This window comes from Accipiter gentilis, chromosome 5 (genome assembly GCF_929443795.1).
Source record: "Accipiter gentilis chromosome 5, bAccGen1.1, whole genome shotgun sequence".
Classification (NCBI taxonomy): Eukaryota; Metazoa; Chordata; class Aves; order Accipitriformes; family Accipitridae; genus Astur; species Astur gentilis.
The window spans coordinates 43,208,990-43,226,714 of NC_064884.1; the positions used below are offsets into that span (position 1 = coordinate 43,208,990).

The 17,725-nt window shown below is 42.8% G+C and overlaps 1 protein-coding gene across 10 annotated transcripts in view; it reads left to right on the forward strand.

Annotated features, from left to right (window-relative positions):
- Positions 1-17,725, forward strand: part of TANC2 (tetratricopeptide repeat, ankyrin repeat and coiled-coil containing 2) — a 271,466-nt gene that overhangs the window by 161,707 nt on the left and 92,034 nt on the right. For all 10 annotated transcript variants that reach the window (XM_049800633.1, XM_049800635.1, XM_049800637.1 and 7 more), the window contains one exon: positions 6,567-6,753. In XM_049800633.1, coding sequence (XP_049656590.1) covers positions 6,567-6,753 — 187 coding nt within the window. The remainder of the gene's footprint in view (positions 1-6,566; positions 6,754-17,725) is intronic.

Below are 17,725 nucleotides of genomic sequence, written 5' to 3' on the forward strand. Positions count from 1 at the left end.
AGGATCCAAATACAGCATGTGAGAGAGTGGTTATTTTCTAATTATATGGCAGCTGAGTGTCTCATAACGGTGAAATAATTGTTACGAGGTAAAAGGTTGTATCTCCTCGTTAAACGGTGAATCATCGTTACAGTGCAGCAGTACGTGTTTCGGGGATCAGCTGCTACCATGTGGAACAGCTTCTGTTGTTTTTCTGTTTTTGCAAATGTTGTAGGAGTGGGTAGCATTTCTAATCAGATTATAGTGACCAAAATAATCTGTACTTCCATGGCATCTTACATGCAATATTTCAAAGGTACTTTAGCAATGTTACATAAAGGCTCACAGTTTCTCCAGGAAAGAGAGGTAAGTAGTAATAGCTTGATTTTACAGATGGTCACAGTTTTTGCTCACGTTTGCTGAACAAGGTGATTTCATGCTTGAAAATAGGTACAGAAAGCAAATCATAAAATCTTCATCGTGATGGAGTTTGTTACTTCCCCTCTGGCTGGCTGAAAAGCAAAATAGCAAAAAGCTCAGGGCTACAATGTAGGTTTTGTGGAAACTGCCTGAGTTTCTTCCTCCTCCTCAAGCCTGGACAATACACCCACTCCCAGCAGTGTTGGTGAGATGAGAATGAAACTAGTAGACAGTTTTGTTGTGGTTTTTTTTTAATGGGCAGACGGATAGTCCAGTAAGTAGCAGAAGAGCATGAAACTCGGAAGCCCGGTTCTAATTCTCTCTCCTTTTAACAAGGTCGTTGCATGACTCTCCAGAAGTCACTTAGATATTTAACGTAGGCACTATTCAGAGGACCTGACTTAAGGTCCTGAATTCCTTAAAAAAAAAAAAAAAAAAAAAAAAAAAGTCAATGAAAAGTGGCAGCCAAGAAGATGGTTTCTGTACATTCGAGCTGAATGCCCATCGTGGCCCTGGTGGCACATTTGAATCTTTCTCCCAACCTATTCCACTTGGAAGGAAACTTGGAAGGAGACAAGTTGCTCCACCAAGCCCAGGACCCCTCCTAGCCCAAAGCAGGGAGAGCAGGGTGGAGGGCAGCGTCCCGGGCTCTATCGGTCCCACACTGTAGACTGAACCAAAAGGTTTTTGATCGTCTGCACGGGCTAAAGTATGCTTGAGAGCCAGGCAATGTATTTTTGTAAAGTTTTTGCCTTTAACACATTCATTAAGCTTTTAACGCTTTCATTCAATATTTTACGCAAGTTGTGGTGGATTTGAAATGTACTTTACTATACATTGTGCTAGAAAATGTACTTTTAACAGGCACCTATTTGAACTGAATACTTCAAAGCCAAGCAGAGCTTTCTACTATAAATGGTTCCTTTTGTTGTTGCCTTTTGACAAAAATTAAAATCCCATCTTTTCTCTAAAGCAGAAGATGTCTTTGGAGAATAAATAAAAGAAAAATCTAAAGAGAAACAGCAGAGAGTTGTCCTCTAAAATAGATTGATATCTTGGGCTGTGTGCTAATTTTTGCATTAAAAAGTTTTACGGGGCCTTTGAATGCTATTCATGTGCTGGTGAAGATAAAGAGAGGCTGGTTCCTCAATTACCAAGTTAATTTTTTTTTTCTTTGTGAGCATCTCCTGCTGTCAGCACTTGCCTAGAATTGCAGCATGCTCGAGGTTGGCGATGACCTCTGGAGGTCATCTCATCTAGCGGGGCTAGCTTCAAAGTTGGACCAGGGCTTGTCCAGGCGAGTTTTGAAGATCTCCACGGATGGAGAATCAACAGTCTCTCTGGGCAGCCTGTTCGGGGCTTCACGACTCCCGTTGTGAGGGACTTTTTTCTTTTACCTGACAGAAAATGTCCTCGATACAACCTGTGACTGTAGTGTCTTGGCCTTTCCCTTTGCACTTTTGAGAAGAGCACGGTTGTTGTGTCTTCTCTACAATCCCCTGCAGACAGCGGAAGGCTGCAGCTATCCTGAGATGCAGTTTAGCTGTCTCTTCTCCAGGCTGAAGGAACCCTCTCCGTCAGCTTCTCATTCCACATCATAAGCTCCAGCCATCTAACAGTCTTCGTGGCCCTTCTCTGACTTTTGCTATCTGGCTGTCTCGGGACCGGAGCCGTGCACGAATCCTGTCCAAGCTGAAGTTGCTTCTGAATTGCAGCAAATCTTCTAAAAACCTCTCTAACTCTCCTTCCCAAATTGAATTTCTTCAGCTATCCTACTTAAAGCAGTGTTGAAAATCATGCAGTGAGACATTTGTGGGATTTGCAAAGATTAATTCTTCCATTAATCATTGATTAATTAAAATCTGATTGAGACTTTGACTACTAGTTTGCACTTGAATTTAAAAATGAGAACAATTTTCTAGGTTTTAATGCGTTAATTTACATGGCCTGGGCAAAGAAAAGGTTCTTTGTATCAAAAGCTGGGACTAGGCTGCTGCTTGTTATTCTAACCATGCTTTGCCTTCTCAAGCGAGAAAATAATTATTTGCAATCTCGCCAATGCTTGAGCTAAAGTGAAGATAAGGCATAGAGGTGTTTTCACTAAAACTGCCCCAATCTGTAAATCGGCACACTGCATTTTCATTCAATTGCCTTATTTTGAATATGTCAAAGGATGTATTCTCTAATCCAGATTGCTATGAAATTGCATGTTTTATGTGCTGTCTCTTTCTTAATCATGCTTTCCTTAATGAGACATCACAAATGCTGAAGAATAAATCCTCTTTCTCCTACTTTTTGGGAAACTATTTTTTAACTGCACTGGCTGCCAGAGAAGCACAAAGGACAATGAGACTATGACAGTACAGTGTAATTTTTCAAAGCTTAGTGAAAATGTGACAGATGAAACAGCAGCAATAATAATACAGAATGTTCTGTTAATGGAAATTTATATTTAAAACTTGCACGGAGGAACATTTTTCTATATCAATACAAAAATAAAACATGTCAATCAATGCCAAGTGATATACCGTGTTATTTAGTAATTTCCAGTTGCAAGTGGCTTGTTCTTAAGGAGCTGCATTGATAACACTACAAATAAAAGAACTTACAAGAATATCACTTTTGGCATTTTATGAAACAATAGTGTTATCAGCTGGAAGGAAGATGAGCGTACCATTCTTGCACTGAATTTTAATTTGCTTTAAAGTGTAATTTTTTTGGTGTGTTTTAAGGTTAGCAGGTATTATTTTGTTAGTACTGAAATTTCAGCAGGGATTTGTTTAAAATAACAGTTGAAACAAGGGCACAGAAAAACCTCACCGTAAAGAATTTATAATAGTAATAATGCTTCGCATTCTGAAAGATCCCACATGTGAGCTGATTAAATTTTTAGATGCTGCAGTATGAGGTTGGAAGGCGTCTCTGGAGATTGTTCAATCTAACCCGCCCGCTCGAAGCAGGGTCAGCTCAGAGCAGGTTGCTCAGGACCATCTCCCGTTGGGTTTTGAATATCTCCTTATCTCCTATGTCAGATGCTCCAGTCCTTCAGTCATCTCCATGGTCCTTAGCTGGACTCACTCCAGTGTCCTCGTCTGTGCTCCAGGTGTGCTCCCACCAGAGCTTAGCAGAGGAGAAGCATCACCTCCTTCACCCGCTGGCATCGCTCTTCCTCATGCAGCCCAGGATGCCCTTGGCCTTCTTTGTCCAAACCTCAAAAGTTGTATTACCTCAAACTTGGTGCAGTTCGTTGTACTGTCAGTGGGTTAAAGAAAATGAATATTGGAAAAAGCTAATTTGACAGCTCAGGTGTGCTGATGGAGTCTGTGATAAATCAGAAGAGACGGCCCCACTGTAGTGGGTGGCTCAGTGAAAACATCTGCTTGATACATAGCAGCAATGCAAAAAGAGCCCCGTGTTAGGTTATATTAAGATGAATAATAATAAACCCCAGCAATTTTAAGAGGAAAAAATAACGGAATATTTTCTTTGAATACTGACACACAAATAGTTTTTAATTTGGCCACTAGAATTAATGAGTTAGAAATAATTTTGCAAAATTAAAAACATTTCCAAAAATCGGTACAGGATTTGGACATCTGAAAACATTGCGGTATGAGAAGATGAAGAAGGTTCTTTGAGAGAGAAGCCGCATGAAAGGTGATGTAACAAATGTGTGAAACCAGAATATACAGGGAGCCAGAATTTATAGAGCAGTCAACTTGTCTGCAATTCCTAGAAGGCTACTGGGGAAAAAAAGAGAAGTATTTGTAAGTTCCTAGAACATAAAAGAATGGAAAATAACAATAGCAGTGATCCACTAGTGGCACCACAAATTAGATGGGGAGAGGAAAGCGTTGGTTTGCTTCTCCTGAGTGCTTCAAAAGACAAGGATGTGGTGGCAGGCGTCTCATTCACTGGTGGATATTTTATATGGATACCAGAGGGAGATCATAAATTATCATGGAAATATTCACACGGTTCATTTTCTGCTGTGTTGCAATCTCTCTGTTTAATATAAAAAACATGCCCGCGGAGCTGTCGCATTAGCACTCTGTCCCTGGTTTGTTGATGTGCTAATCCACGTTCGGGGTACTCTGTAATTAAGTTAAGATCGATGCAGTCGTGATGGCGTGAAAGCAAAGGCGTGGGGCGGTGGAGGGGGATGCCGGCCTCGGCACTGCCCCGTCCCACTGCTGCGGGGATGCTCTGTTTCGCCTCGGACACCGGGGTGGTTACATTCTGAGTAAGGATTTTTACAAGCCCCGTCGGGATACCTTGGACAAATTAGATCGCTTCCTGGTAGCTACGCACGGTATCTGCCTTCTAATTTAAAACCCAGTAAATCTTCCGCATGTTCTACTTACAAAAGTCTGTCCCCGGCGTTTTTTCAGCTTCAAGTATGAAATAGTGAGGAAGAAGAAAAACTAGATGTCAGACCTGTTTTGCAGTTTGTAAGCATGATGCTCTCCATGGTTACCTTGGGTTCAAATGACATGGAAAAGGGAATATAAATCCATGCAATTATTAGGGAAGTATGCACACAGAATAAAAGAAATCTCATTTAAATGAATTCCAAATGGGGACTTAACCTCTGCTGTTCTTTCCTTGGGACCAGTATAATTTTGCAATGACAAACCAAATACGATCCGCAGGAGTTAGCTACAGAAAACGGCAGCAGTGCAAGAGAGAGGTGACGGTGTTCTGCAGTGTGCCCTGAGCAAGGGGGAGATGGAGTCACCTCCCCTCTGCAGAGGCAGAAAGATAAATTTAAGGGAGAATCACCTGCTCAAAAGCCCGTTGTTTTTTTTTTTAATGCTTACTTTATGCATCCTCATCTACTCGAGGGGAGATAGACTGCTGGCCTGACCCACGGTGAGGGTGCCTGCTCCTCCGACACCCACACTGTGACTCGGACGCCTGGTCTGGGGCACGGCGGTCAGGTTTGTGGAAGGGAAGGGTTGAGGTAGCCCATTTTCAAGTTATTTCTCGATGATTGCTCTGAAGTCCAGTGGAAGGGTGATTAAGAGGCTGTGTTGGGTCAATAAAAGCATCTTCCCAGCGGTCGGTGAGGCATCTCCTGCCCTTGCTGTCCTCCGGGGACTCTGCACAGCAGTTTTTGTGGGCTGCAGATGCTCTAGGACGTATCTCCAGAGAGGAGGACCTCTTGCCAGGGAAGGCTGTGTATCCAGTAGCCTGTGGTTGAAACGAGGGCTCTGTCTTGTATTGCAGCTTGTCTCGAATTGAATTCAAGAATGATTTTGTTTTCTTAATAAACTAATCTCCGTGCACAGCTTCAGATGTATCAACTCTGGCAGGTTGCTTGCACACAGTATCTTATAGGGGCTTTCCAAAATAACTTTTAAAACACCATCTTTTTTGTGCTGCTGTATTTTTTTGTTTTATTTTGCCTTCGGAGAGCAACATTTTCCCTAGTACCTTTTTTTTTTTTTTTTTAAAGTTTATCTAGTGGGGAAAGCATGTCTGGGCAGGGAAGGGCTGTCTCGTATCTAGATAAGGGATTTCGAGCTTCCTCTTTGCGAGGGTGTAGAACCACTGTTGTTTTTCTTGAATGGAGGAAACATTTACAGACCAAAATAAAAATTGCAGCCCCATGGAGGTTTCTGAGCAGACGGAAATGGCCCAGAGGTCTTTGTAGGATTTCCTGTATGTGATGTTTCTTGCTGTAAGTAAAGGTGAGATCATGCTGTATACTTACCACCCTGGAGATCTCCACTTAAACAGAGGCACAGAATTTACCTCACTGTATCATAATCTTTGTTTATTTGTGCCCGTTGGGGTTTTTTTGTTTGCTTTTTTTACTTTCAGTTCAGTACTAACAAAACGATCAAAATTCCTGATCAAGTATGGAATCAGGCTTTTGGTAAATACCATTTTATTTATGTTTCCTGTGTTTCCTACTGAACGTGGAAGCTGTAATCTCTAAGGCGCAAAGTAGAAAGCAAGCCCGCTGCCTCTGCGTTTTCCACAGATGTGGGGTGGCACAGCGGACGTTCTCATTTTAACCAGTAAACCACTTTTCACCTTCACCGTACAACGCAAATCCTCAAGCGGGAGCTACAGAAAGACTTCCCCCCCCACCCCCACCCCACCCCACCCCTCGGTGACCGCCTGCGGTGAGTGATGTGTTCCCGGTTCCCGTTTTTCAGAGCTCGGCGGTGACGCAGCGCATCAGCCCCTGCTCCACGCTGACCAGCAGCACGGCCTCACCGCCCGCCAGCAGCCCCTGCTCCACCTTGCCGCCCGTCAGCACCAGCGTCACCGCCAAGGACTGCACCTACGGCGCCGTCACCAGCCCTACCTCCACGCTGGAGAGCAGAGACAGCGGCATCATCGGTGAGTGCCGGCACCCTTCGCCTTCACGCTCTACCGCTGAGCCATCGCAGTCATCGGCTGCGTTGGCTTAACAAGAGTTATTTTAGATAATACACCCGCGTTCGCTCGTTAACGGGATGGTTTTGCGTTACTCAAGTTAATACTGCAGTGACCAAGGTGAAGTGCACCCCCTCCGTCTTCCATTCGTCATGGGTGCAACTATATAAAGTTGGTGAAACTTGGGATGGATGAGGTTGATAAGTACGTTAATTGATGCAAAGTTTTGGAACTTGTTTAAATGGTGAAGGAGGAAGAATTTTATCTCCCTTCTTCTATTTTTGCGTCCCATCTTCACCTTTTTGCTTCTTGCAGTCTTTCTTCCCAACACGTTTTTGCCTCCTTTAATTCTAGAAACTTGGGACAGATGAGATTGATAAGTACATTAATTGATGCAAAGTTTTGGAACTTGTTTAAATGGTGAAAGAGGAAGAATTTTATCTCCCTTCTTCTATTTTTGCGTCCCATCTTCACCTTTTTGCTTCTTGCAGTCTTTCTTCCCAACATGTTTTTGCCTCCTTTAATTCTAGTGAGCTGGTTGGTTTTTTTCCTACCAAGTTTTTCTTTTGTTCTGTATCCTCTCCTTCAGCTGCTGTCCATGCCCATTTATGAATGTGGAGATGTTAATTTAGAGCGCCACACGCTTTTTGGTCCAATAAGGAAGATGGGATGGTCTCGGTGCCAGGCAATGGCTGTTATTCGGGGCTGCCATCCGCTCCTATTACCTCCAGTATAGAGGCATCTATTTTTCCAGAATTTTCCTTCCCTTAATGCCATTTAGTCCATAGCCACTGTTCTTTGATGTCAGAGGAAAGAGAATGGATGACGGCATCACGTTCATATTTCAAATACTGTGGGATTCTATTATTATAAATATAAGAGACTGATTACCTTCCGTGCCCCACGACTGTCACTGCCACCTTCTCGGTGACTCTGCCTTAAAAATGACTGCTTCTCTTAAGCTCAGCCTTGGGCAGGAAACAGATTGAATTAACACAAATTCCAGTGAATTTCTGTAGCTGCTGTAGCAGGTTTTTCATTTGAGTGATCTGTAGGTTGCAAGTGTAAAGGATCTTGAGAAAATAACATACACAGATTAATTTCTTTACGATAACTGTAAAGGCGCAGTGGGAGAAGAGTATTGTCTATGTAACATCAGGCAGGATGGTCCTCACTTGGTTGTCCTTGCACTGTGTTTTATGTTGAGTATTTCTCCAGCTAAGAAGATTTTACTTTGCCAACAGTGTATGTAGTGCTTTAAAAAAAAAAAAAAGGCTTGATAATTTAGGCAGGTTAGTTGTACTAGTGATTAATATTTTGCTTGGCTGATCAGGAAATCTGGGCTTAGTTCTGCTCCTGTATGCCACAGCAACCTCTGTAGCACTTCTGCCTGCATGATCTTAAAATGCAAATACGTAAGCTATTCTGAGCTGCATACCAAAGTAGGTTAATAAATTCTGGGAAAAGTCATTGCAGTATGACACACCCTTCGTTCTCTGCTCACACTGTCCCACGATCAGAGCTTCACCCTGTCCAACAGCAGCCCCTTGAAGCCTGGCTGGGCTGGAGGATCATGGTGAGTAAAAGTGGACGCTCGATTCCAGCTGGGTCTTGCCTCTGGCAGAGCTGTGAATCGGGTCTAAGACTTGATCGAAGCCTGAAGTGGAGCAGCAGAATAGGTAAAAAAGTGTGTGCTCCGCTTTTATGAGCTGCTTTTACTAATGACATCTGTCGGTGCGTGCTGCGCTATCGTGTTGGGCTCGTCTGGTCCTCGTGGTTCGTTGGCAGGTGACCGTCTGAAGGTGACGAAATTGTAAGTTGCTGCAGTTTGGTTTCATCTGGAGTTTCTTACCCACCTGAAAGCCAGAGGAGGTCTGGGTGGCCTTTGTGGTACACCTGTGTGTCAGAGAAGCATCAGTGTGATCCCGATTCCTGACGTGATAAGGTGTTGAATCTTTTTGCTCAGATTTTATACCCTGTCCTTTTTTCACTAGGTCTATAGTAATTAATTTTTAAGTCTGAAACAGGTTTTTTTGCCCCTCACAAGGAATATTCTTTCTTAGAGGTTCTTCTGTCAGGAATTTAGATTTTCCCATGGAAACTTTGGAAATAATAGAAGGTGGCTTATCCCAAGGCTATGTTAATTTATCCCAGATGGAAAAGTTGTGTAAAAATACGTTCGTGTGGAGTAGGGGAAGCACTTTCCAAGGCTTTCAAAAAGCAAGCCTTTCCTCTGCTAGTGTTCACACTCAAAGGAAGACAAGAGCCTCTTTCTCCCCTTATTTCCTCCCCCCCTTTATTTTTGACAATAACATTTTCAACACCACCTTATTCTGGCATTTGACAGAAGCTGAACAGCTGTAACAAATTGTGGGGAAAACAGTCTTCTCCAGTCCTACTTTCCAGCAGCGAAAAAAAATTGGGAGGTTTTCTTCTAAGTCTTTTTCTATACATCTTCTGCAAGTGTAAGGTCAGTTCAAGCAGGGGGGGGGATGTTTGCCCGCAGAGATGGATGCACAGTTTGGTCATTACCCTCCCGTTGGGATGGGAATTGGGTGTGCAACAATTTTGAAAGGTGCTCTCTGCATGACGGCAATTCGCTAGAATTATTTTCACTACAGAACAGAGCGGACAAATTGTCCACGTGTAGGAAGCAAAGCCCACCTCGTGCTTTGCTCTCCCCTTACGGAACACATCAGCTCCTTTGTTTCTGGAGGGTCAGGGATCGGGTTTCCCTTTTGGTTGCATTCCTCGATTATTGGATACAGATCTTCTTGTATGCATATCCCTTGCTTGTGTTTGTTCTCTGCAAGGATGACTGTAATGACATGGCTTTTGGTCTGAGCAGTTTCACGTGGTACCTCAAAAGTGTAAATGTGTCAGAGATTTTCTTGTCAAAACTACTTACGTTTTTGTGCCATTTTTATGTGTAGAAAAAGAGTAAACATTTCCCTAGGTATTTTATGTTTCCTGAGTCATGGTCCCTCCTGCTCCTCCCCAAGTAAGTGATTTAAAGTATTAGCTCATTAGCTCCAAGAAGGCATATTTTTAGAATAGGCTGTCCAATATATTTCTTATTCATCTTGATAAACATTATGGTTTTAGGAAGACCTCTTGATCTTTGCCACCTATCAGTCCTGAGCTGCAATGAGCATCACCTCCAAATCTCGCGATCGTGAATCGCCACCGAATGTTGTATTTTAAAAACGCAAAGGCTTTATTTAATCTGCGTCCCAGAAAGTTAACATGCTATTTGTAAGATATATGAGAATTAGCAAAGAACAGAAAACAGTTAATTGAGGTTGGAAGTCAGTCCTTACACCATTATGCATAATTGCTTCTCTCTATGTGATTTTGCTTAGCATAAAATGGTTTTTTACACGTTAAGCTGATTTTACATATCTGTATTGCTAGACACAGCGTTAATTTGTCAAAGTTAAATCAGAGTGTGGCTCTTTAGACTTCGAATTAACTGCATTAAGAGCATAACTGTCCACTAAGATGGGCATTTTGGTGTCCTAATCTGTATGTAAAGCCCAAATTTTAACCAGTCAGGTTTTCTCTGATGACTTGTCCTCTTGGAGTTATTCCTGTCCATTTGCATGTCACCTCTTATATAATTTCAATTATTAGAGAGCAAGCGTGTCGTATCTCTAATCTGCACAGCACAGGGACTATTTCATGGTTACCGATGACTTTAATAATGCATCACTTGGGTTAGAACAGACTTATTTTGAAATTTTAGATCCTCTACAGTAAAGGGAAGTTCAGTCTACGTATGTTGAAAGGGTAACAAAAAAATGTTACAAGGTCCAGATCTTCAAATTCAGACACTCTTATTTGTAAAAGAAAAGCAACGGGGAAGGGGGAGGAGGAGAGAGGAGGTGAGCCAAGAGGAGAGATAGGAGCGAGTCAGCCCTTTCTCCTGGAAGCCACTAAATCCTTTTTGTGTAAAACAGAATGGCTGGTGAAAATGCTGACCTGACTTTAACCTCTGAATAGCTTCCAGGATTTTTTTGGCTCTCACTATGTAAAAGCAGCCAACTGTTAATGTTCAAAATCTGCTACTGAAAAGAAAACTGGTCAAAGAATCACGTGCTGCTACGGGGAAACTTTGCACTTCACGTCCCCGCAGAAGTGGACTCTAAAGTTTTGCTGCTTGAATGCAGGAGAATGTAAGAAAATCTCCAGCAATCTTAGCAAGCCTGCAAAATAAAACAGAAAACATTTCTTGCTGGTATGTAAAGCTTACCCATGTGCTTGTGATGTTCAAGCAGCATTTTATGTCATTTAGCAGCAGTCTCCCAGGGGTATTAAAAGAACGGCTGTTTTCTGTGTTGAATCTTCCTGTAGAAGTGCTGTAATTTATTCCGATAGGAAATGGGGCCATGCTTTTTCTTCATGTAGAGTCCTGTGATGATCTACGCTGTGTTCCCCGCTTAACTGTTAGGGGGATCATCTTGAGCAGGGAAATAGGTACGATGTTAAAGCAGCTTAAAGGGAAAAACCAGTGAGCTGCATAAATCCTCTTGCACTGCTGCCGCAGTGATGTAGATAGGACTAATACCATGTGGACCAGTTGCCTTCACTTAGATTTTGTGGATTTTTACAATGAAGAACGACATGTAGAGGACCCCCATTCCCTCCTGGAGGTCCCTGGCATATAGCTTTTTTCAAGTTCTTTTTGTTTTGCTGTTTTTTCCTCTGACTCCTGGGCTTTTATCAAGTTGCTGCTTTCTACAGATTTATGTGTTTGTGGGTTAAAAATAGGTTTGTTAATAAATTCGTCTAGAGTGCGTGCTAAGCAGAATAGATGCTGCTGACAATAAAACAAGATAGATTTGTTTGCAAGTTTAACTGCTTGGAGAAGGGAACAAAGAGCAGCTCAAAAGGCACATCAAGATAAATTTAATTCAGGTTAAATATTTTTGTGATCTTACAGCTAAAGCATTTGAATTCTGACATTCTCATCAGTATTATGAAATGCTTTGTTAATAATGAATAAGATTCATAAGAATTACAGATCTTTTTTTAAATCTAGCCAGCTTCCATTTGGGCTTATTCCCCGAAGGAGGAGCTCCTTGAAAAATGTCTAATACTGATGAATAATTGTCTTTTGTTCACTAATGCATCTACATTTTGCAGGTGACGGGGATGACAGTTAGGAGGTGAAAAGGGAGGCTGTTTATCAGGCGTCTCATCAGCTCTTGAGCAAAATTAGTGGGGTCACAGAATCCCAACCACACAAAGTACAAAAGGACACCGTCTCTGAATCCTGGTTCAATTCTTTCTCCATTTCATTAAGAGGACAAATTAAGCAGAAAGCAAACGCGTGCGTGCACATTTGACATGATTCATGGTTGATGTCAGGGGTGAGAAACCATTAAGTCATGAAACAACAGTTCTGCCTTCCCCCAGTAAAGCCACTGAGGCATCAAGGGTTGGGTTTGACACCAAAATCTGGCCCTTAAATACTGGATAGGTAATGGGTCAGCTACAGGTGTTTGTTATGTTACTGGGGAAAAAAAAAGGAGAAGGAAGAGTGTTTAAAGCTGAAGGAAGTGGCACAGAACAGATGTTATACTCGAACTGTGAAATTTGCTTTGGTTTATGGTCCAGCCCAGTAGATGGAAAAAAAATTGAGTGAAAAATTGAAAGAAAGAATAAACTCAAAAGGCGGATCAGAAGACAGCTAGAGGAAAATTCAGTGTTGTCAGCTCCCACGGTGTTATTTTGGATACTGTGATAAATGACTTTTCTTTAATGTTTTAGCTGTTGATGGTGTGAGATTAGATGGGACTCTCAGCTTTTATTTTAAGAGCAGCAAGATTTTAACCTTCAGGGTTATATGAAAAGCTTCATAATCATCCAAGCTTGCCCAAAAAGTTAATGCCAAGTATACAAATAACTTCCCTCCCCTTGTGTGCACACTCCCACACATGCCTCCTTTCTGCTTTCTTGTTTAAGTCTTATAATTTTAAAACCAGTTTCAAGACTGTGGTGGGCTCAAAAGAAGAAAAATTGTCCTCGCTGATGCTAAAGTAGGAAAAAAAGTTGAACTGATGTTGACGAGACAGGCAAAGATAAAGAAGGATCCAAAATGGTAAAAGGTGGAAAATACAGAGAGGGCGCTGAATCAAGAAGGTGATTGGAGTTGATGTGGAGTTAAAGCGATGTGTACGTGCATTTTTTCTTCCGAAATTTTAACAGTCCCGCTGTTAAAATCCAGTGGCTACCTGTAGCTGACACATGCGGCGAGGTATAGGTTTGTGGAGGGGAAGCGCACAGCATATGGGGGCAAGGAAAAGAGCGTGCAGCTTCTGGCTGCTTCTGCAGTTCGGTAAGCCCTTGTCCATAATTCTAGTGCATCACTGTCGCAGAGATGTTACTCCAGATGTGCCTGTGTGGTTTTGTAAGAGGTCTGTGTTTAAATAATAGTACTTAGGAGCATGTTGGGGGGGGGGGGGGGGGGGTATGATGCTTTGGTAAATCAGCCATCAGCATTGTTACCTCTGTATTAGATTTGGAACCTTTTTAACAGATTTCTTTAATGTTTACAATAGGGGGCTGTGCTTAAAAACATTCATTACCTTGTTTCTGCAAGTGATAAACTGAAGTTTATAAACTAAAGCTTTGCTGATCTGTTCTGTCTCCCAAGCAGGGTATTTGCAGTGAGTTGTGCTCTGATGGTGGGAGTGTCTCGCTCTGTTGAAATGCTGTTTTACCCAGGCCTTACATTTCTAGTCTGAGTAGCAGACAGGTACGAGCCCTTCGAGGCATTCATACCATTCTTCATCCCGCTTGTCAGCCGGTGCATCAGGGAATTCAGATTTAGAACAGAAAGAATATAGGGTCAGCATGATGCTACTGCCAAGGTATTTTTCATTATGTTTCAGGACCTTTTGTGTGCTTACCGTGATTTATAATACCTTGAGGCTTGAAACAGAAATGGGTTTACCTGTTTAATCTCTGTCTTTTTACAGGATTGTTTATATGAATTAAGCCAGTGATTCCCCCCGCCCCCGCATTTGAGACCAGTGTTGTAAGAGAAGTTAAACATACGAAGAGCGATGTGGATTTTGACCTCAAGCCTTGAGCAGGGCACACTTAAAGGGTTTTGGGTTTTTTTTGCATGGAGAAGCCTTAAACTTACTGGCTGATGGTGTCCAGCAGAGAATAATGTTCTTCTAAAAGCACCGAGTGCTCCAGGGGTTTTGGGGCATGAGTTGCATGTGACCGCCCGAGGCTGCCGCCCTCCCTCGGGAAAGGTTTGGGCTTATGCTTTCTGCCTGCCAAACTTTTCTGTTTGGCAGCCAAGCTCCCTGGAGCGGTCTGGGGCGACACGGCTATATTTAGGTGTATCCTTCTGTGGCTGAGTTTATGAAGGCTTATGTAGATTAGGGTAAAAAATTTATTCTGCTCCTTGCCAAGTCGTACATGTTAGCTAGGACATCTCTAATGCGATAAGGCAAGTCATGTTGTACTATGTTACTGGAGACGAGTGAAATGAGGTTAACTTGCAGAGTTAACTTGCATGAGTGTTTTCAGTACCTAATTTCATATTTCAACATATGAAGCTTGCTACTTTGCTGCAGTTTTTTCTTTAAGGCAACAAAATCCTTATTTCCTCCCTGAGACATTATAAGTCTTTACATATAATTAATGTTGGTCATCATGGAGTGGTAACTGTAGAAAACTGCTTTCTCCTGCAGTTCTATCTGAAAGGTGAATATAAAGGTTGACGTTTTCCAGGCATGATCTGTGCCTCAAGGAGAATTGGATGGGATAGTAAAAATCCCTTCGCGTGCCTGACTCGAGACAAGTACAGTTGAAAGCCTCGTGCTCCAGGGCATAGGCCAGCTCGCAACTAAACGAGAAATAATATTTGCTGTCCTGTAAATACATGAAACTCTCGGAGAAGTGTAGTACTGGCTGCAGTGACATCTTCGGTGCTGTCTTGGATGAACTGCTGCTTTGATACGATTCTGTTTTTTTCCCAAAGAAACAAAATATTTTAAACCATGTTATTTGAAAAAAGTTCTAATCAAAATGTTTCACCAAGGGAAACGAGCCAAGTTTGAAAATGAAAGCTTGACATAGGCAAGTCCTCTGCCAAGGAAAAGGCAGGCATAAATCTTGAATACTAAAAGCAAGATAGGATTGTAAAATGAGTCCAGCATCTGGAGCATATCCCCTTCTGGCATCAAAGTCCACGTGTCTAAAAAGACACCCAGGCTGTGCTGCTCAAAGCTGATGCAGGTAGTGCTTTTACAGAGGGTGGTGTTGAAATCTTGTGGAAAGAGATGGGGCAAAGCCTCAGAGAAGGCCACGGAGGGGACTGCAAAGGGGCACCGCGCTGCCTGCATCGCATTTGAGGGTCTTTCTGTGTTATTATTCATTAATGTGTTTAACAGCACTCAGATGTTTTAGATGCCTCAAATTCTGTCTGTGTTCATATTAAATAGTGTGAGACTGCATGCCAGCTGAGACTGGAGATACATATATATATAAAAAATATATATATATACATATTTATACACACACATGTCTATATTTATATACATGTGGTATTACTTCAGTGCTATAGAGAACCTCAGATGTTTCTGCATGGCTGTCAGGTTTCGCATGTTCGGTGTGTGGCTCTCATGGCTTCCCCCGTCTTACTCTGTCCCCTGCAATAATCCTCCACGAGGCAGCGACGTCTCTTCTTGCTACCGACGACCGCCGGCACGCGCCGTGGTCTCTGTGATCGCAGCCCGCTGGCTCTCCCGTAGAGCAGGGCCCAGGCACTCCAACGTTCTGGGTTTTTTTCACCAGGGTTGTGCTTTCTGGCTGGATTCAGCAGCGAAAAGAGCCTCATGTAAATGCACGTTCTCTCGCGGCATCTCTGCAGCCCTTCTCGCACCCCGGCAGGTTCCTCTTGTGGAACCCCCAGCTGAACATGTCCCATCACGTAACCTGATGGACTGGGTAGGGACTCAGGGTTGAAAGATCTGCCTCTCAGCAGATGGCTTAAGGCAAAAATTCCTGCTCTTTGATGGATTTGAGGTCATCGGTTTATCTTTCCCAAATTTAGAGCATGCGATGTCTTAAGAGATTGCATTTTTTTGAGCTTTTGGTTAATTGGGTTTCCTTGGGTTTAAAAATCATAGAATCACAGAGTGGTTTGGGTTGGAAGGGTCCTTTAAAGATCATCTAGTTCCAACCCCCCTGCCATGGGCAGGGACACCTTCCACTAGACCAGGTTTGCTCAAAGCCCCATCCAACCTGGCCTTGGACACTTCCAGGGATGGGGCATCCACAGCCTCTCTGGGCAACCTGTTCCAGTGTCCCACCACCCTCATCATAAAAAAATTCATGGGACCCATAAGAAATTTTCTAGCAATGTCTGAAGAACCATTTGTTTCTTTTCTAAACCTTGCATTAAGAAAGTGTGTTAATTCTGGTATCTCCATCAGTGGGACAATTCCATTGCTGTTTTCCAGCTTCCAGTGGCAGGGATGCTGTGAGCCCCCTCGGGGACAGGGGTTGGGACACCTCTCCTCCCGCAAACCCCTAAATGTTCCTGCAAACTGAGAAGTGACAGTGGTGAAAACCTCAGATACCGGGTTTCTGGTGTGTGGGTTAAGCTGAGCCCGTGAGTGTTCCTGCAGCCCCTTTTAGCACTGACACAGTTCAAACAATGTAACGTATAATTGGGGTCTGTGGGGACTTTTCATCACTGGGACCTCCTTTCCGCAGGCCATCGGCTGGATTAGCCAGAGTCATGGTTATGAATTACAGAGCAAAGAGATGTCCAAGGATGAGCACAAAATATTTGTTTTGTGGTTTAGATGTTCAGTCTAACCAGAGTACTAATATCAGAAGCAATCTCAAATTGAGAGTCAATTTTTAGTATAATCTGGTATTCTGATGCTCTCCTTCTGTATTCTATGTATACAAAAATCTGCTTAACGATAGAAGCATGGACAGCAATGTCGTCATGTTAGTTTGTAGCTGCCGTTGCCTGTTTCAAACGGCTTCTCTGCATCTGGATTAAGGCCCAGAATATTTTTAACATGTAGGTATGGTTTAGGTACATTAATGATGCAACAGGAGTCCTGCTGTGACTGTGAGTAGGATTCATCCCGAGGGTGGGTCTTTGTTCCCCCTGCAACCCTCGAAAGAGATTATTGCTGTAAAGCACAGTTAATCCCCCGCAGGGGCCACCGCAGGAGATGATGGGGAGATGTACTCACACCCCCAAACCACAGGAGCACAGACCCTGGCTTAGAATACCCCCTGCAGTTCTGGAAAGTTTAGGGTATGGATATGGTAAACTTGCAGAAATCATGTTATTTTGAAGATTTCCATCTGGTTGCGGGGGTTCATGGGCTTGATCCTGTTGGGGACTGACATATGAAGTTCTTTCTGCCCAAGAAATGAAATGAAATGCAATAGGATACAGTAGAATTTTTTCAGTGGGAAGGGACCTCCAATGATCATCTAGTCCAGCTGCCTGACCACTTTGGGGCTGACGAAACCTTTGCACTTTGTATTTACCAACTTTTTACCCCTGAGTATCACCCTGCATCAACCTTAGTAGTTGCAGATAATGTGAATTTTTCTGAAATTAGACGTTGCTTTCTCAAATTTTGATTGTGAAGTTGTAATTTCTGAGCAGCTCTCTGGGTCGCGCCATTGGTAAGCTTTAGTTCCCCCGGGAGACGTGCTCTGCATGTCAGTTCATGTTGCTGGCTCATAGCTAACCTCACGCTTTTGCCTTTTAAATAAAGTCAAAATTGGTTTGGTTTAAAATAGCTCATAGAAGAGATTAAGTCCATAGAGCAATCGCTTCCAGCTTGTGTAGCAGTACTTATATCATCCAGGGCTGTTCACAAGGTAAATTAATCCACAGGGAACGATCCTAAATACCTGATTCAATGAAGAGTTTGCA